A 21,269-nucleotide genomic window follows, 5' to 3' on the forward strand; every position below is an offset into this window, starting at 1 on the left:
TCAGCACCAAAATCCACTTATCAGTGCCAATAAGCATAAAAAATAAGTGATTTTTGCTTATCAAGTTGTTGGAACAGAACCCTTCTGATAACTGGTGACTGCCTGTAAGCCAGTTAGCTTATGATGTTAACACTTTTTCAATTTTTTATTAATCAACAGGTTTTGAAGAAGGAAAACTATATTTTTTGTAGCTGCTGTGAGTCCTGAGAGGAGTTACTCTTATGATCCCCCATAGCTCCATAAGACAGACAAACCAGTATCAACGAATTCTCTCATAGTTAGTCTTGGCCACAGGAGTGTTTAGAACTTCGCCTATTCCAAGTCTCCTTGTTGACGCTGGAGAATTAACTTTAGACCTTTACCGAAAGTCTTCTATTATTCGGTATTGGTTTAGGTTGCAAAGACTTCCCAATTCTTTAGCCTGTCAGACTGCAAACTTTGTAAGGCATTGTAGATATTTTGAGTTACACCCAAAATCTCCTCAACCTTATGGTTTTCGGGTAAAACAATTAATAAACGGTCTTGATATAGCCAGAAATAGAGTTCTTCCATTTAGGATATCACCAACCCCTCCCTGGAAATTACCAGATATATCTTTTTGTAAATATTTTATTGGTATAAAAAAGAACAAATGACTGATAATTAGAAGCCAGGTCTCTCTTTCATGAACATGTCGAAGAACATAGGGAATCAACCTTTTATATATACAGATGGCTCCAAATCTGATGCTGGCGTTTGGATTTGAGTATATAGTGGTTCTTTTAATTGTAGAGGTGCACTTTTCCTCTTAGTCTCTTTCATATTTACTGCAGAACTATATGGCATATTAAAACCACTACATTGAGAAAATAGCATTAAAAGATTTGAGGGCAATTTTACCATTTTTAGTGATGCAAGAAGTGTCCTTCAAGCTTTAGAAGTTTTTAATTCTAGTAACCCTTTGGTTTTAAAGATTTTAGAGTGGCTTTTTATTATTGGTCTGAAAGGCATAACAGTTAGATTTTGTTGGGTTCCGGCACACGTAGGTGTGTGTGGAAATGAGGAGGCAGATTCACTGGCAAAGAATGCTGCAGCTGAGTTGCTACCAAGAAGGTATCCCATTCCATGTAATGATTTTTTACCTACAATTAAGAATTTTATTTATAATAATTGGCAAAGCATTGGGAAAAGCTTGAGCTGCTAATAAGATGAGAGAAATAACAAATGTTATATCCCCTTGGAAATATAATGTGATGCCCCCGAAAGTGGAGACTACTCTTTGTCGTCTCCGAATTGGTCACACTCGGATGACACATGAGTTTTTTGCTAGCTGGCCAACACCAACCATATTGTGACGACTGTTTGATACCCTTGACCGTGAAGCATTTGACGACTGAATGCCCCACTTATAGCACGGAAAGAAATAGATATCTGTTTGAGGCTCGAGGTGAGGATGGCAGGTTCATCCTTACCAAGATTCTTGGACATGATGTGTCATACAATGCAAGTGGCATTTTTAGATTTATTTCAGAAGCAGGTCTTCTGAAAGCTATTTAACTTTTACAATGATATATTTGCTTTTATGGTTTTAATTGCATATAATTATATTCTTTATTTATAATAAACGATATCGGCGTCAATGACCTTTGATGTCAGGATGCCAGAGAACTTCCAATCATTCATTCATTAGTCTTGGCCAGAATAGTGCCCTTAATTTGAAACAATGATTGATGGCTCTTTCCTGTGCCTGCGATGTTTCCTCTGTTTTCCTTCACCCTTCTCACAGATGTGGCAATAGTATGCAGACAGTACTTGCCTGTTCTCTGAAAGAAAAATACTCACCTTTAATCTGCAGGTAAGTTTGAGGACTCACAGTAGCAACGATTCCTTCATGGAAAGCTGTTTTTTATACCATAGTTACTACTGTTCATTCTCAAAGGAGCATACAAAAGAAATTAACAGATGATGAATTGGCCTAGCTCCTGAATAAAATATTCCAGTGACTCAGATGATGAAATGGTCCATGGTAGAATCACAAAAGTTTTTAAATTACCTTCTTTTATTCAGGATGCCCATTAAGGTTTAACAGTGAAGGCTGGGATAAAACAAGAACCCATTTATGTGTTATTCTCTATGGTTATAAAGTGACTTACCTATTATGCCGAGTTCAGATATAGGATTATTAGGCCTCTTCATGGCAATATCTCAGAATTGCCACAGCATCAAGAAGGCCCTTTGCTTTCCATTAAAGTGCCAAAGGGACCAGGACTTGCCGCACCACTTATCAACTCTCAATGGTCTTGAATTCTCTTGATGTCGTGGCACATGGCATAAATGTTTAAAAACACTGTCTTGTAAACATGGAGACTCCTTTGCAGGAACCTTCAACAAAAGTCGGATAAACTCAACCCCATACATTATATGAACTATGAATGGGGTAGCATTTTACCTTTCTAATTAGGGACACTAAGACAATTCTCAGCTCTTACAGAGAATCTGGCTTGTTTGTGATAGGATGTTAGAAAAAAGGACCATTTGGGATGTTTTTTGCAACATGTAGGTAGACCTGGATAGATCAGACTGGTCATAATATCTTATCTGTAATTCTGAATTGCTGTAGAAGAATAGGAGATTTCTTCTTCAAAGGGTCCTCATTCTTGGCCAGAAATGACAAGTGAGGAGATGACACTGACAGTGACAGTTAGGAGTGTGGGTGATGAAACGTCCCCATCAAAGAAAGTGAGGGTGACAAGATCGTCAAGAAGATTGCCTTTCGGAGCATTGAATTTTTGCATTAGGACTACTAGAAGTGTGAGGTGAGACTTTTCCTAGTTTATCAGGAAACCTTTTGATTGGGGTCTTTTGACTACCACTCTTAGGTTTTGTAGGCACACTTTTTCTGGTGGCTGCCCAGATTAGAGGATTGTCAAGGTAGGCCACCAGTTAAGAATTCCCTCTTTTGTGAGTTTCTAAACAACTACAGGTATTGCTAGCAATTTTTCTAAGATTCCTGGAGAGATGTTTAAGCTGAAGGTTATGATGCAGACTGTATGTATCTCTCCTTGTCCGAAACCTTAAGAATGGAAAGTCAATAGCATCTTTCAGATCCATAGAGGCAGTCCAAGTCTTGGATGGAATTGGCAAATATACTTGGGTAACAGGGGCTATCAGGAACCTGTGGCATATAGTTTGTTCATATTTGACAAGTTGAGGGTCATTCTTTATTCAGAGGGGTTCCTCATGGGGATGTGGAAGAGATTTGCCTGATGATGAATAAACTCATCTTTCTCTGTTGCTCCCTGTAGGTAAGCCCTGTGTACATATTCCTCCAAGGATGGTTCTGGTTTTTGGAAAACCTTTTGAGGGGTGGAAGGTATTGGATATTGCCATCCTAGCCCCACTGGAGATGATGCTGTGTCCCCAAGGGGAGGACTTCTAGTGCATGTGATGCTTTAGAGGGCAACCCCCAACCTGGCAAATCCTTTTAGGTGCACCTTTTCCTTTGCCTTTCACGGGTAATCCAGGATTTGCCGTTTCTTTCCTCCTTTCTTTTGATATGTGTTTTTTTGTATGCCTTGTTGTTGTAGTCACTGTGGTTGCTTTTGTTGTATCTGCTGTGGTTGTTGTTGCACCAGTTTTTATCGCTGGAGGGATACCTAAGGGATGATATGAGGCTTCTAAGGCAGTAGGCCATACCAGGGTTTCTTGAGTTTGGGTGGGTGGAACTCTGAGGCATATTGCTTCCCAGCTTCCACATTATCCAGAAAAGTACGTAGGTATCAACAATGCTGTTGGCAGACTCATCAAATGAGCTCTATTACAACAGAATCTTAAGAGGTCATAACAGAAGGGGGAGGAATGTGATAGTAGAGTAACATTAGAGAGTGACATATTGGAGCCTGTCAGTGCTCACCAGTTGTTCTTTTCAGGCTCTGAGGTACCACTCCTCAAAATCTTAGAATACTTCCCATAGGGTCCACATAAGTGTTTGGAAGCTCTAGAAGACTCTGGAAGCTTCCTCATAGTTGCTTCCTTGGTATTGGAAGAGGTTAAGATGGACAGGATGTAGATCCTTGCATGAAACTCAGACATGACTGACCCATCTAAGATTTTCCTCCCTGGGCCACCAAACTGCTGGGTAATCATGTCCAGCGGGAGCTTTTCTTCACTCAAAAGGAAAAGTAAGTGTTGTCTGTTCCTTTGTGGAGTTGCCAGATACTGGGATGGTGGAAATTCTTGTAAATGGCTTTATTTCTGCTAATTGCTTCATGCCTCTCAGTAACTGCAAAATTCTGAAATTGTACTTTCACATGATTGGTTGTTTTAAAAGTGAACGAGATAGAAAGCTGGGCCACCCAGATGAGGCACTGGTTCTCCAAGATTATGTAGGCACTAAAATTTCTGTTTTAACTGCAAAATGGAGGGATCAAAAGCCATTCTGTACTGTTGGAAAAAGTAGCTCTCTCTCAAACTTACGTATATTCCACCTTAATTGTTGTTTTCCTTTTGTAGATGAGATATTTGGAATCTGGCAAAGGGATACACATTGAAGTGTTATACCCAGGGTTATCAGTATTGTATTGGTATCAGAGGTGAGTATGGGTGCCCCCTGATCCTTCCAGCTTTCGGGGTTATAGGACCAGGTGCACCTGTTAGAACAGGAGTCTTCTGACTCTAAATTCGATCTAAACAACTGACTCAGCTTTTTTTTGTTCATAGGTTGCTGTTAGCTTGCTCCCAGGACCTAAATTTCTCAGCAAGAGAAACATTCTTTGTACAGATGGCCATCTGACTTTATAGTCCCTCTTTGGTGGACTGAAAAAGTTTTAGAGATAACATTCAATTTATTGTCTAGAGTTGTCTTGAATTCCTGCTGGGAATCCTCGGTTCAGAGATAGTGGCATTCATTATCAAGGACAGTCTTGATACTGTGTAAGATTTCTTTCAGAAACTCATAAACAAGTCAGTTCTGATTAGGTACCACTGTCAATGAAGGATTGGCCAGAGCAGCTGTGTTGCTGCTGGTTGGGAAAGGGGTGGTAGCCTTGGATAAAGGACCATGGTCCTTGAAAGAACAAGAACCTCATGAGAGGATGAACCCTATTTGGATCCTAAATAACAATAGATTGTTGCATGGGAGAGCCTAGATTTAATTTTGAGGAATCCTTCATATGAAATAAAAGGGAGTGCTGCTAGGTCTTCTGGGTTTAGGAGGGAAAACTCAGTGGGAGAGTACAATTCATACCCGTTACTGGTGGCATGTGTCCCAGTGATGACCTTTCATCTTCATCAAAGGAATCATAGGATGAGGAATCTGCTTAAGTAATAGGAGGAATAGTTGCTGCTGGAGATCTGCTGGAAAGATGTATTCCCTTCTTCCATGCCCCTAATGAAACCTTGGACCTAAAAGGCTGTATATATAAATTGAGCTCTTTCATCTATAAGGCTTGCTGCCAGGAGCATGTTGCATATTTCACATGTCCTTCAACTGATCAAATTTGTCTCTATTCCTACCAGGGCAGTGTTCATGGCAGGTGAACTGGTTTAAAGCATTTTGTGCAATTTGCCTTGGAGCCAGCAACCTATGTGTCTTGCTTAATAGCTGCCCTGTGTTGAGAAAAAGAACAAAAACATAGGAAACTGTAGGATATTAGCCCTCTGAATTTATAGGATAAGCAGCAAACACAACTGGATGAAGCATACTAACTTGGTCACAAGTTTGTGCCTGTGGCATCCTGTTAAAAGCAGGATTAATGGATAATATTCAGTTTAGCAGTAGTATTGTACAAAAGTGTTTGATTAAAACAATTACCTAACTCAGCTGGTTAAGATGTTGTGGGTAAATTGAAGACTAAAGCAACAGTAAAAGCAAAAGGCAGATGGTTTTAATTGAAAATATGTAAGTCTATTCAGTAACAAATTCTTGATACTAATTGGTTCTTAAAACTAACAATTGATAAATGGAATTTTGGCCCCTTTACACCACTAGGTGGTCAAAATTCTTACAGTGAAAAAAAAGTACAGGCAATCCCTGGTTATCGGCGGGGGTTCCATTCTTGGAGGGGTGCTGATAAGCGAAACTGCCATGAACCAAAACTCTGTGATTTATGGTGCCATAAGCACCATTATGGCACCTCTGTTAGGTATGTTATGGCACCATAGCTTATTAAAGTGGGGCCTTGTATTCACGTTCTCCGGATTCGCGGACTCACACATCCGCAGATTTCTCTCTGTACCATATCTACCCCATTATTCACGGGAAATTCGCCTATTCGTGGTATTTTTCTCTGAGAAATATCCACAAATTCCTGGTTTTTTTTATCAATTTCATCATAAAATGCACTTTTTGTGATAAAAGTATTAAAAAAACCAGGTATAATAATTTTTAGTGGATTTTTCTTGAGTTTTAACTAACAAAATAGGCCATTTTCAGCAAGCATCTTTATAGGGGTTTTAACTATTCACGGATTCTAACTATTTGTGTGGGGGGGTGGTGGAACACATCCTCCGCAAATATGGGGTGACGACTGTATTGGCGCCTTATGGCACCGATAACTAGAACTCAGGCCATAATGGCACCATAAATTTTATGGTGCTAAACAAACGCCATAAAACCGGATCGCCGATAACCGAGTCTGCCAGTACGTAACTGGGGACTGCCTGTAGTATATAGATTCATGTAATAAACAATGAAATTTTCTTGGAAACTAAGAATTTGTAGGGAAAATATTCAACTTTCACATGTTACATACACTCAAGCACACACAAATTTCTATTCTGCTTAACCAAAATAAACACAAGCAATGAAATTTGTAAATCAAAAGAAATACTCTATACAGTGGTCCCCCTGTATTCGCGGGGGATGCGTACCAGACGACCCCCCCCCCGTGAATAGTTAGAACCCGCGAATGTTTGGAACCCCTATAAAAATGCTAAAAACAGCCTATTTTGTTAGTTAAAACTCAAGAAAAACCCACTGAAAATGTTCATACTTAGTTTTTTTAATAGTTTTATCACAAAAAGTGCATTTTATGATGAAATTGATAAAAAAAAACCAAGAATTTGTGGATATTTCTCATAGAAAAATACTGTGAATGTGCGAATTTTCCGCGAATAATGCGGGGAAACGTTCCCGAGAGAAATCCGTGAATGTGTGAGTCCGCGAATCCGGAGAACGCGAATACGGGGGGTCCACTGTATGAGTTTATGATAAAATGCATGTATTTTTATCTTATGTCATGAGTATTGAGTATTTATGTTTATCATGAATTTTCCTTTACAGTTTTATCGAGCAGTATTAATTATTCCTGATATCTACAACCGCGACCATGTTAAGAAGCTTATGAATTTATTGCTGAATGGTTTAGGCTTTTCCAGCTGCTTTGTCCTTCAGGTAAGCTTGTATCATTTTTATTAGAAGGTAAGGAGACATAAGCATATGATTAATACATTTCATCTTGAGTTGACTGTATATGAATAATGTTACATAACCCTCTCATGGTCATGTTTGATTCACTCTTCATATTATTATGACTATTTTAACTATTGCTGATGAGTTAGGGATCATAAACAGATTTCTAAGCTTTCTCAAATGAAGATAACAATTTGAGAATGGGAATGTAAACCGTTTTTTATAGTGTAGTCGCTGTCTCTTCCATGGTCTATCTAGAGCTCCGTGGTGATCATACTAATGTCAAAGAAATCTCTTTTAGCTTGTCTTGTGGCTGGGTATTGTGTCATAATGGTAAACTTTATAACATGTGATAGAGTATAAATAGACTCAGGATAAGAGAGCACTCTCTTATCTTCAGCGAATGCTGAACCCAGTTTACCTACGTCAAAATCCACAAGAAGTGGCTGTGCACATAAGCGCCATCATGTTATTTACTTATAACCAAAAATGGACCAAGAAGTCATTCCTTTCTTGGACAGTAAACAAACCAGAGCCCCGAAAATTTTTTCTTTATTTATTGATTTCTTTACCAAGGCTCAAGGAAACATCCAAATTGAAAACTAAGTGCATAATTTTAAGTTCCAGTTAAAAAATTTTAGTTGATACTGAAACAATGATTTTATTGTGCGTGAAAAGCCGTAAACTGGTGCACCAGTACACAGGCGCTTCTTATGATTTATGATCGTTATTTGTAGTAGCCAAAATTGTTTTTGAAGAATTTATCATTCTATTTAGAATTTTAGGAATGTTCCACAATTATTATTATTAATACATACATAGATAATCCTTTCTGATAATGATGTCGGCAATAGCCTACTAGGCAGTAGCCTACAATCTACATTGATTCAGTGAGAATAAGTTAGCTAGACTATAGTATATATTGACTGTAGCCTATGACCTAGGATAATATATATCCTTAAGGGTAAACAAGAACCAGAAATAAGGTAAGATTTAAAGACATCCTATTAAGCTATGGTCCTAGGGCAGTAGCCTAAGTTTATACTAAAGACCTTAAGATTAGATAAAAGGCTACAGACATTTTCCTTTCATAAGCCTGTATACTTAAGCATAGTCTTGGTACTCTAGGCTATCATTGCATACCCTTAAAATTGAGTTAAATTATCTGGATTGATTAGGCAATAATGTAGACTAGGTGATAGCCTAACTATGAAGTTTCACATTAGTAAGTTACTGGTTTTTTATATAGTAGACCAAAAACAGTAAACCGAATATGCTGTAAGGTAGTAGACGAACCTGAAGGCTACAAATTTCACCTGGTTAATCCCATGCCCTTAAAGGTAAATTAATTAATCAGGATTAGACTAACCTATACTAGGTGATATCCTATCCATAAAGTTTCACATTATCAAGTTACTGTTTTAAATAGTAGACCAAAAACAGTAGACCAAACAGGCTATGTGGTTAATCAGGATTAGACAATAACCTGTGTGTATGTACTAGGTGATGATCTAACCATAAAGTTTCAAATTAGCAAGTTATTGTACGTATTATATAGTAGACCAAACGGGCTGTGAGGTAGTAGCCTATCTTGAAGGCTACAAATTCAACCTGGTTAATCCCATACCCTTAAAGGTAAATTAATTAATCATGATTAGACAATAACCTAGTATACTTGGTGATAGCATAACTATAAAGTTTCACATTAGAAAGTTACAGTTTTGCATGTCAGACCATATAGCCTAGGGCTAGATATAGTACACTACCTTGGTTAGACAAAAATGTTAGCCTAACTGTGAGTTTACATATGAGTAGGTTTCTGTTTTTATTTAGCCTTTACATTATGAATGATCTAGAATAATCTGGATTAGGCAATACCCAGTACTAGGCTAAGAGAGAACAACTTAAGACACATACTATTGTTGGTTTACTGAGTGGTAGTTTAGCCCAAATAACTTAGAATTAGATATGAACAGTATCCTAGGCTTAATTAAATAACAGTTTTTACGACTGGGGCTGATACTGATATGGTAGCCTATTGGTAAGGCTACATAGCTCTTATGCAGCCTATATCTTTAAAGGTGATAAAAACCTGGAACAGGCTGTAGCCTAACCAGATTAAATAGGAACCCCCATTCTAAGGGAATATCCTAACCATAAGCATGGCTTATATCCTTAAGAATTTTAAATAAGCCCTATAATAGGCAGTACCTAGAATAGGTTGAGCAGGAACCCTCTAGGAAATCCTTTATTCCTAGTTTGATGTACTTTACATATTCTAGAAGCAATAAACTAAAGCCATTTGATGTACATTATTTTAGAAACATTAACCTAAAGCCATATAAACCAGTGGCTTGGACTAATTAACAAATTAGTTTATTGAAGATTAGTCTGAATGGTATGACAGTTCAAATTAAAATTTCACATAGCCAGTGCAAAAGGACTAATACAGCCATATATGGCTGTCAGACTAACTTATGCCATTTCTAATAGAATTTATTACAAATATGTAAACCATATGAGGAACTACAGAAGTGTCCCTCATTAACCAATTAATACTGACTAGCATCTAACCAGTAAGGTGCTATAAAGGTGATAACTCGCGAAGCTTCAAGTTAAACCATCAAAAGGATAACATTATTTAAATGTGAGTTTATTATATTTTGAAAATAAATCTTATATGGGATGAAATTTAAAGACGTAAGGTTTTATCTTCCGAAAGAATTCTTATTTTTATCTTCAGTACTTTTGGAGATAGTGTTAGCATTTGCATGGGCCACTGGAAATGCAATAATTAAAACATCATTTAAATGGGAATTTATAATATTTCAAAAATAAATCTTATATGGGATTAAATTTAAAAATTTAAGGTTGTATCTGCCAAAAGAATTGTTCTTTTATCTTCAACACTTTTATAGAATTATTAGCATTTGAATAATATTGAATATTTACAAAACTTGTAGTTTGGTACTGGCAATAATTTTTAAGGATGAAACAACTCACTTAAAGCTGTCTGGTAGGTGATAGGGTTCAGTAGGGGTAAGGAAAGGGGAGATTATATCTTTCTGGCATAAGTCTGGCACCAGATGTTTAAACCTTTCTCAGAACAAGATTTATGTTTGGGTCAAAACCCAGTAACATCAGTCCCTAATATCTCCCAGGAGGAAGTAGCAGAATCTACATGGGGGTGACATTCTTACTATGGACTAAGAAGTTGGCTCAGCCACTGAAATGGCTCTGCTAAACCCAAGATGGATCAGGGACACAAATTTCAGCTAGCCATGGGAGAAACTCTAGAAGGAATTCCTTCCCCCATACAGCTATCAAAGCTGAAGAGGATCTTTACCCCAAAAAGGATACTAGGATATATCTAACTCTGATTGAAATAACTATATTTTTGAAGGGGTATTGTAACTTACCCAGACTTCTGCCCCTTTGTTAACTGGCAGTTACAGTTCAGTTGTTCAAGCTCAGTCAAAATGCGCAAGCTTCCCCAAAAGATATATACAATTTGCGGCTATTGATCAATTCCGCAAGGAAATTATGAATAACATGAAAAAATGTCCTTGCCACAGAACAGCAATATATAAAGGACATGATGCAAGATTTTGAAAAAGAATTTAAGTCAGCCAAGTACACTCCAAAGTGTAAAAATACTGCATCCTCCAAATGCTGCCCAAATAGCATCTAACACAGGCAGTCCCCGGTTATCGGCGGACTCAATTAATGGTGATCTGGTTTTATGGCGGTTGTCTAGTGCCATAAGATGGTGATATAATATAGTTATGGCACCATAAGGGGCTGATAAAGTTATGGCACCATAACATACCTAACAGATGTGTCATTAACCGAGTCTCGGTGCCATAAGCGCCATAAATCACTGAGTTTTGGTTAATGGCAGTTCTTGCTTATCAGCACCCTGCCAAGTACAGAGCCCCCACTGGTAATTGAGGACTGCCTGTTGTACGTATTGGAATTCTGACTGGAAACCACTAAATGGTTAGGAATAAAAAACTTCATATCAAATCATGATAGGGGCTCCAGTACTCATCTCTGATGATATGAATAATCCTTGGTTAGATGTCTTTATGCACATTTTCTCTCCCTATAGTAAATATCTAGTTAATGAGAGAAAAACTATGATCGAAGCTATACATGTGAGAGACCAGTAATAGAAATGGTTTTCTCACCTGTGTCTACAACATTAAAAGCTATAGAGGTCACCCTTTACCAGGACCTAGCCCCAGCCTTCTGTTCCTTCACTTTTAAAATTATTAATCTTGTAAAGACAAATTCTCAGATTTTCTAATGATTAAAAGACCAAAGACAATGGCAGAATTAAAACCATTTGCCACAGTCGCAATTTAGGACCCCTATGAGAAGAATCTCAGAGGCGACAGGCTCAGCAGAATTTCACACTAGGATCCACCTCTTTAGTACTATTATATATAACCTCTACCACCTTGCTGTTGTGGCCAAAAGTCTTATGAGAACCCTATGGCAAGCATTCTGTGACTTTTTAGAGTGGCACATAAAGCATGAATGGAAACATGGGAGGGCTCCAACAAGTCACTTCCCAATGTAACTTCATTATTACATAATAACCCCTTCTGTAAGGACCTGTTTGAGGAGTCTGTTTTGGTAAAAAACTTTACAAATGAGCCCGCCAACAGAATAATACATAGCACTTTCTTTTTGAAAAAAGGGGAATTTAGCAAACAAAACCTCGAAACTTCCCCATACCCAACCCAAAAAGGCTTGCTTTAAAGGTAATGCTTCGTTCACCCCAAAAGTGTTTTCCTCAAAGTCAGGTAGGTGGTCAGAAGGGACAACAAAGGGACAACAACAACAGCAAGGAAATCTTTTTCACAAGATCCAAAGACCCTCTTATAGGAAAAAGAAAAGCAACACCTGGAATGCCTATCAAGGGCATAGGTAGAAGGAGAAGCGGATACCAATAGGAATGGTGTGGTTGGGGATCGATTTCGATGACACCACAGGTAATAGAAGTCTTCCCCTTGGGGACACAGCATTAATTTTAAACGGACCGAGGTGGAAACTGTCTTACCGACCCCTCCCCGTCCTGTAAAGGGGTTCTTCCAAAAATCAGACCCCTCTCTGGAAGGTTACATGCAGAAAGGCCCTATTAATGGGAGCCATAGAGAAACATGCGTATATTCAACACCAAGCACTTCTCTGTAAGTGCCCCTAAAAAGGATTCCTCCAAATAAAGAGTGATTCTAGACCTATTAACATTGATCAAGCACATTGTTTACAAAATTTTCCAGTAAGTACCGTTGCCCTAATACATTCAATTGTGCTAAAAGGGACTTGGATAACTATAGATCTGAAAGATACATACTGGCACGTCCCTGTAGCCGTTCCCTTCCGCCCCATCCTAGGGCTTAAATAGAGAAAGATATGTACAAGCTCAAAGTCATGCCCTGTAGGCTAAACATTGCCCTAAGAAATTTAACAAAATTAGTAATGGTAGTTCTTTGAGAAATTAAGAATACAACTACAGTGGACCCCCCATATTCGCGTTCTCGAGATTCGCGGACTCATTTATTCGCAGGTTTTTCTGTGGAACCTATCTAAAAATTATTCGCGGGAGGACTTGCTCATTTACTTGGTTTTTCTGTGGAACATATCTATAGAATTATTTGCGGGTCCCCACTATTCATGGATGTTAATCTTTTTGTACAGCAATATTCTGTATTTTCATATTATTTACTGCATTTGCGTTCTCCAGATTCGCAGACTCACACATTTGCAGATTTCTCTCTGGAACATATCACCCCATTATTCATGGGAAATTGACCTATTCGTGGTATTTTTCTATGAGAAATATCCACAAATTCCTTTTTTTTTTTTATTAATTTCATCATAAAATGTACTTTTTGTGATAAAACTATTAAAAAACCAGGTTTGAAAATTTTTAGTGGGTTTTTCTTGAGTTTTAATTAACAAAATAGACTTTTTTAAACATTTTTATAGGAGTTCCAATATTTGCAGGTTCTAACTATTCACGGGTTCTAACTATTCGCAGGGGGGGGTGGGGGCGGGTCTGGTACGCACGACGTGGTGACCACTGTATGACTATATATGATATTAAATTATATAGGTATTTACTGAGGATAAATTTTGATTATAGATGATGGTGATATTAGTTGTGCAGTCTGTTGAAAGATGAGTTACATCTTTGAGGGTGCCTCTTCACCTTCTTCAGGAGGCGCTTCGTCAGGGATTTTGGGAGGCCACATCATAAGGAGGTACTTCCACATTCTCATGGAGGTGTTATGATAGGGCTTCTCTAGTTCACTAACAGTATTGATAAAATATGTGGCTCTTTCTTTATTCTTATCCCATGTCTTGATCATTGTCTGTATCTGCCTGACTTCCCTGATCAAATTATACAGACCACAAAATTCTTCATAGTCCTGGTCTGTTGGTGGGATAGTAGTAAAGAGGGCGACAAGTTCTTCTCCATGAATGACCTCCCCAAGTATTTTACCGTTCATACTCGTTCTCAATGGAGGCGACTGCACTTTCAATCATGTGGTAATGGCCTGCTACTTCTCCATGACTTTTGCCCTCTCTCAGTCATGTCTATTTTTTCCTCATCTGCCATTAACTGTAAGGCCTTTGACACTGAAGCTCTTTACTAGAAGCCTTAGGAGAAGCAGAACGTTTAGAGGACGTTTTAAAGAATATTCTTGGTTCGTAGTGTATACCGTAGCACACACGCAAAACACACAAACGATAGAACATTGAACTGCGTTTGTTCAACTTGGCATAAATTGAGCATGATATTCTGCACAGACTGTATGTTTTACGAGATGTTTTGTTTCATAAAAGTGACTTAACAAACAATTACATATCTGTAAGCTTCCTTACCTGGCAGTCGAAAATTCAAATTTTGGCAGTGGCAGCACTGCCGTCATTAGTGTAGGTGAATGGGACCCACCCACTTTCAAGTACACCTGGTACTGCCAAGCAAACTACCAACAATTCGTTTTCTGATGGCCATGGAGTAACATTGGTGGTTCCCGCAGTCAATTTTATGCCTTTTATGGTTTTTCTGCATATTTGGTGAAGTACCCTTTTGGTGGTGGTTTTTTTTGTTAGCTGTTATTTAGCTTGTCAGTTAGCTAAATCAAGTTAGCAGTAGTTATGTCTTGACTGTAGTTCATCAGCAGTCTCACTCCGAGAAGATGGAAAAGGATATGAAGAGAAAGGCAGCTCTTAACATCAGGCAAATCCTTTGCCTGTAGAAGCAAAGAAGTCAACTATCTCTTCTCTGCTTTTTATGAATGATACCAATCATTCATACACACTGCGCTATGACATCACAAATGCGTGAGGCGGAGCCTTCCGTCTTAGCTAATGGCTGAGCAGAAGCCTTCAGAATACACTTCGCAGATCTGAATAATACAATATATGGCGATGATGATGATACCGATCATTCAGAATACACTTTGCAGATCTGAATGATACTTATGGTGATGATGATGATATTAATCATTCATACACACTGCTATGACGTCACAAATGCGTGAAGCGGAGCCTTCCATCTTAGCTAATGGCTGAGCAGGAAATCTTTCTCTCACATTCCCCCCGCCCCTTCTCTCAGATACCAGCTACCCCCCCCCCCCCCCCCCACCCCCCCCCCCCCCCCACCTAAAATACTTGATACGTTTTGCGGCGCATGACTCACAGACTTTGAATGGCTTCGCAGATACAGAAAATCTATTTTTGAGAACTAGCGACCACATAAAAGGGGAATTGCACACTCCGATCACGCATATTTCGGGACCGTACTGTGCTTGTGTATACATTTCTTAATGTTCTTATGCATTTTTGTCCTTTCTCTATCTTGTGATTTTACATACAATTGTTTCCTTTGTAAAAAGAAAACTGGATGGCTTGAATAGTAACTGTATGAAAGAAAACTTGCATGACTGAATACTTAGGGGGGCCACTGGATTACAGATGTTCATATGTATGTAACTGAGTCATACAGTACCTACGTATATTTTTAACCATAAAATGTAAGATTACTATGAAATAATAATAATAATAATTCAAAGATTAATATGTACAGCAATAGGATGATATTTTTATGAATATTTAATGTTAGAAGGTATTTTTAGGGATACTTTGGTGTTTACATGTTCAAGATAAGCAGTTATGACCATTTTTAGAGGGGGGGGTTCTAAGTACGTATTCGCAGGTTCTAGCTATTTGCGGGGGTGTCTGGAATGCATCCCCCGCAAATACCATGGGTCCACTATAATAGCCTACCTAGATGATTGGTCGATCTGGGTGCCCATAAGAAGAGTGTGTGCTTGAAAAACCTGAGAGCAGTGGTCACTGACTAGTCAAAATGTTTTATGATAAATAAATAGGCAAAATCCAACATAACGCCCAGCAGATGCTTTCAGTAGCTGGGGCTGTGTTGGGATATACTTTTCATGGCCCGTTGTCTCTCCCCATCATACTCAAAATAGAGTAAGGCAAGTCCTCAAAACATGCCTTGCACAGCCCAGTTTCCAAATGGCAATTAGAACATATGACGGGCTTGTTGCAATTCGCATCAAATAAGAGATCCAGTACTCAGATTACAACAAATAGAAGTGAACAAATTCTAGCTATCGCACTCAACAAACAAGATGCGAGACTGACCTCATCAAGAGATTCAAAAAGTTGGGGAGATACTTCGCCCTTGATCCTGGAAGTAATCTCTGGCGATACAGGTCACCCTGACTCCTCAGTTGGTACAAGTGACAATACACAAAGATACCTCATTGGCAGGTTGGGAGGACATTGGGTGGATCGTCTGGTGGCAGGAAGGTGGTCAGCTACTCTGAGGAATTTTTGTTTCAGTTTCCTGGAGCTGTTGGTTAATGTTTTGCCTTTCTAAAAAGAGACATATTTGGTTGGTTCTAGACAACATGACTGCAATGTCCAACATGAAGAGGTTGGAATGATGCTCACCTCCACTCAATATGATAATGCTAGCCATCCTTTGATGGCACAAGCAAGGAAGTGGCACTTGTCTGCAATTCACCTTACGGGCTCTCTCAATGTAATAGTAGACTCCCTATCAAGGACAATGACAACCTCAACAGAGTAGATGGTAGACAATCCAACAGCAAGAGATGCCTTCCTACAAGACTGGAACAAATGGAGGACAATATATCTTATACCTCCATTGTTCCAGATTTTGAAGGTGTTGAATAAACTCATAACCTTCAAAGTAAAAGCTTACTTAATAGCCCCAAATTGGCCAAACGGACATTGGTCCCTATTCCTTTAACAATGGGCGAAGAGATAAATTCCAGTACTGTCCGCAATTTTATCCCAGTCAGCAGGAGGGAAAGTCGTTTAAGGATCCACCTTTCTGACCTGATGCCTTTACGGTTAAATTTTTTAAGTATCTACCATGAAAATTTGTCGTCCAACATTGCTAGGTACCCAGTGTAAAAACTACATACTTCATATATCTGGCTGTACCAGTATGTATGGAAGATTTGGTTAGATTATATCCATACTGAGAGCCCAGTCAAAAATTCTAGGGAAACAATTTTAATATTTCTTATCCATTTTGAAGACAAACATCTTGCAGTTATAACAATCATGGCATACAAGGCAGCATTAACGGAACCATGGATTTATGAATTCGGGATTGACTCTAGTATAGAAGTTGTCACTTCCCTTCTGCGGTTCTTTTGCACTACAAGGACCAGCTCTCAAAAGGTTCCAATTACAAATACACGTACTTGGTCCTTGAACAAGGTGCTTAGACTTCGATCACCCCCTCAATTCAGCAGCCCGATATAATCACAACTCACAAGCTACAATAGGCAGTCTTCTTGATTGGATTCAGAAGCTCATATCAGCAAATTGAGCTCTCTTACATGGGGACATTACATCGCACAAATGGCTGACCATCAATTATTATTGTCTATATATTGATATATAGAGATTACAGAGGTGAACTAACATTATCTAAACTGAATATGATTCCTTACAAGAAATGAGTTTTCCTTAATTTCTTTTTCGGTTTTGGATTAAGATTTCATTTTTTATCGTGGATTTAAAGGTTTTCAGTGGAAGTATCATGAACCCTAAGAAATTGATATAGCAGAGATTTTGTTGTATGACAGTTATGATTACATGCGTCAGGAGAATGTGGCAGTTTGGTTCTGCTTAACCAGAGCAAGAATGGTTTTATTTAAATTCATTCACAGATATATTCACATACAAGCAAAATTATAATCTTGTCATAATGTGGCAGTGCAGTAGTTTTAACCCTGAAGTCATTCTGTGTTTCATTTCCTGTTTTTGAGGTTTTCAGTGTAAAATGAAAAGTCAAGAGTTCATTCATCACCCCTGTTTAGATTTCATATTTTCTATCAAAAGAAAAAACTTCAGTGTTATATTCCCAAAGTTATGATGTGGCTGTTATAGTTCTAATGAAAAATTGTATTTCAACATACTAAAAGGCTTAATTCTTATTCTTATTGGTAATTTAGTGGTTAAGATGTGAAACTTGCTTTTCCAAATTGGAAATAAAAATCTGATCTGAAGGGTGTTTGTAATTCTATGTCTTTTTATTTTATTTATTTATTTTTTAAGGGTCAAGTTGAAAGCATTTCAAAGCATACTGAGAAAATGAAATGTTAAAAGTTGCATGCTTAAATGAAATAGAAATCATCTGTTGTTACAGCATTGGAAACTTGGAATTAGGTGTGGATGGTCACTGTAGTAGCAGATGCTATTGAGATAAAAACCCTCAGGCCAGCTTTCTGATAAATCAGCCAAGTTTTCTGATAGTTATAAGCAGTACAATCAGTCTGCAAAAATGATTGAAGGATGATTGGACATTTTATTGCAGAGCTTGTATTAATTCTCAAATTGTGTCTAAAGAAGTAGGGTATCATACTGATGCAGTATGTTTTTCAAGACATGGTCGAAGGGCAAAGTTCAGAGGCAAACCTGTATTTAGCTGTTGTTATAGAAGTATGAAAAGTAATTAAATTCCTGAACTTGTAGATAAGGAAGTAGTCCACATGAATGTGTATGTCAGTGTGTGTGGTTGGTATTCTTGTTAAAAGTTGTGGTAAAATGGATCTCAATAGGTTATCATTGTCAATGGATAGCACCTATTTCAGAGAATAATGTAAACAATTTGTAATAAGGATACACCACCCAAACCTGCATTTTGTACCAAAGATATAATCTGATAATGAATACACCACTCCCAAGTAGTTGATCAATTAAACATCAGGTTGTTTAATGAGTTGCTGGAGCTGTTGTATCTACTGCATTAAATAAGGCAGTGAATTTAATCAAAACCAACTGAGTAATTAATAATTTATTTATTTTAAAAAGTCATGATCTTGAACATTTCATTTTTTTATGTTTAAATATTGGCTTTTCATGAATCTGTTGAAGAAAGAGTTTGTAAAATAATCTATCCTTGACATGGGAAATTTATCCTCTTCTTAGGTATTCCTGTTGGTCCCTGATTTGTTTCACAGAATCCTCCCATCATCGCATGGCAGTTATACTCTGGATTACCCCAGCGTCCCTCATAAGACAACCAGTGCCTGAAAAGAACAGTTGAATTGTAAAAGTTTTCATAGATATTGATAGTCAAGTATCCAGATTCCAAGGCTCAAATATAATAATTAGAGCCTATTTAACTTCTTGATAACATTTTTGCTTCAGAGGATGTAGGTACCATTAAAGGAAATAATAATAATAGTAGAAGAAGAATTATATTAGGCAGAAGAAAAGAGAAACAAAAAGTAACTTCATTTATCAACAATTAACCTAGTGTTTTATAACATGAGAAAAAAGGCAAGGGTGACCAACACATTATAGTATAGAGGAACCTGAGCTTATGTCCAGGTAGCAGTTAAGAGTCCTTCCTTAAGCTCACCTCCACCATACACACTACAATACAAGTGTCAGCTGCTACTAAAATCTGTCTTGAAAGTGAGTAGACACAGTAAAAGTAGAACCACATGGATACAAGATGGGCAAAAGGGTACATATGATTGCCCCTCTACATAAGCAAAAGGGCACATACAATTACTCCTCCATTTTTATACCCACTCTTGTAGCAAAAGGCAACATATACTACTTCTGTAATGTAGGGTGGCTTCATTATGTATAAAATTCAATGATGAGATCTGCAAAGAGAAATCTGTAGAGAAAACAATAAAAATTAGACATTATTTAATTCATATAAATGAGAAAACCCTTTACACTTCAATTTTCCAAAGGAGGGAGACCTGTGCACCATTATTATACCTTATTATATGCCACCACTCCCAAATCACAGATCCTTTGCATAATCATAGTCAAGTATCCAAATTTAAATGTTATAGCCTTTAAAATGATATTTGAAATCTTCATATTCATGCATGCAAGTCTTAATCAAAATTTGTGAGAAATTTTTAGTATACATATTAATAGACAGGTTTTTATGCCTACATTGAAATTAACAGCCCAAAAGTCATAATACATTTACATATTAGATGAAAATGCTAGAATGACAGTATCTTCATTTACTATAGATTTGAGTTTGAAACTTTTTGCTGTGAATACAAACATATCATTAAGTAGAAATTACTGTAACAGTATATCAGTGGTTCCCAACCTTTGTTACTTTGGGGGACCCCTGAGACAATTTTTCTGAACCAAAGGAACCCCAATATATATATAATATATATATATATATATATATATATATATACATATATATATATATATATACAACAGTGGTCCCCCCGTATTTGCGGGGGATGCGTACCAGACCCCCCCGCAAATAGTTAGAATCCGCGAATGTTTGGAACCCCCCCTCTAAAAATGCTCAAACTTTCCTGAACATGCAAACACCAAAGTATCCCTTAAAGACCATCCTTCATCAAATATACATAAAATATCCTATTATGGTTCATATTAATCTTTGAAATATTATTAATACTATTTTAAAGTAAATCTTACATTTTATGTTTATACATAAATACATACTATGTACGTACTGAATGACTTAGTTACGTATGTGAAAATAATTCAGTCCCCCATAAGTATTCAGTCATGCACGTTTTCTTTCATACTGTTACTATTTGAGACATCCATTTTAATTTTACAAGGGAACAATGGAATGTGAAATCACAAATACCAAATGTCTACTTAAAGTATTATCCTACATCAAATATACCATTGAATTGGTATTATTAATATCATTTTAAAGTAATCTTAAACATTTTACCATTAGAAATATATAAACAGCCAATAGCAGAGAGAGAGAGAGAGAGAGAGAGAGAGAGAGAGAGAGAGAATGTTATTGTTACTGTTTAATCTCATTAAACGTAATATTATTTGTAAACTAGTACTGTATATTATTATTTTACCATAAAATGTAGTAATGTCCTTAAAGATATACTTATACATACACTTCCAGCCCAAACAGAGGGCGAGAGTTACCACTAGCGCATGCTAGTATCTCGTGTGGAGAGAGAGAGAGAGAGAGAGAGAGAGAGAGAGAGAGAGAGAGAGAGAGAGAGAGAGAGAGAGAGAGAGGGGTTGTCCTTATTTAAAAGAGTGAAATGGATAGATTATTGTACTTCTTTAAAATACTATCACATGAATGATGATTAGTTATTATTATTATTATTATATTATTATTATTATTATTATTATTATTATTATTATTATTATTATGCGAAAATATTAATAAACATACACATGTACCATAGAAATTACCTCTATATATCACAAAAGAGAAAGAGAGAGAGAATCTCAATGATCCGTAGATGGCAACACTCGATTTGACAGTTGGAACCCAGCCAACCAAGCTGGC

The 21,269-nt window shown here is 37.4% G+C and overlaps 1 protein-coding gene and 1 long non-coding RNA gene across 2 annotated transcripts in view; one reads left to right on the top strand and one right to left on the bottom strand.

Annotated features, from left to right (window-relative positions):
* Positions 1 to 21,269, top strand: part of LOC135214735 (actin-related protein 8-like) — a gene marked incomplete in the record, with an annotated part of 206,757 nt that overhangs the window by 59,046 nt on the left and 126,442 nt on the right. Inside the window, 1 exon segment of the mRNA XM_064249074.1 lies at positions 7,262 to 7,372. Within this exon segment, the coding sequence (XP_064105144.1) occupies positions 7,262 to 7,372 (111 nt within the window).
* LOC135214738 (uncharacterized) overlaps positions 18,756 to 21,269 on the bottom strand; it is a 21,069-nt gene continuing 18,555 nt past the window's right edge. Inside the window, exon 2 of the long non-coding RNA XR_010314457.1 lies at positions 18,756 to 19,005. This is a non-coding gene — a long non-coding RNA (uncharacterized LOC135214738). The remainder of the gene's footprint in view (positions 19,006 to 21,269) is intronic.

This window comes from Macrobrachium nipponense, chromosome 46 (assembly GCF_015104395.2).
Source record: "Macrobrachium nipponense isolate FS-2020 chromosome 46, ASM1510439v2, whole genome shotgun sequence".
NCBI classification, from domain to species: Eukaryota; Metazoa; Arthropoda; class Malacostraca; order Decapoda; family Palaemonidae; genus Macrobrachium; species Macrobrachium nipponense.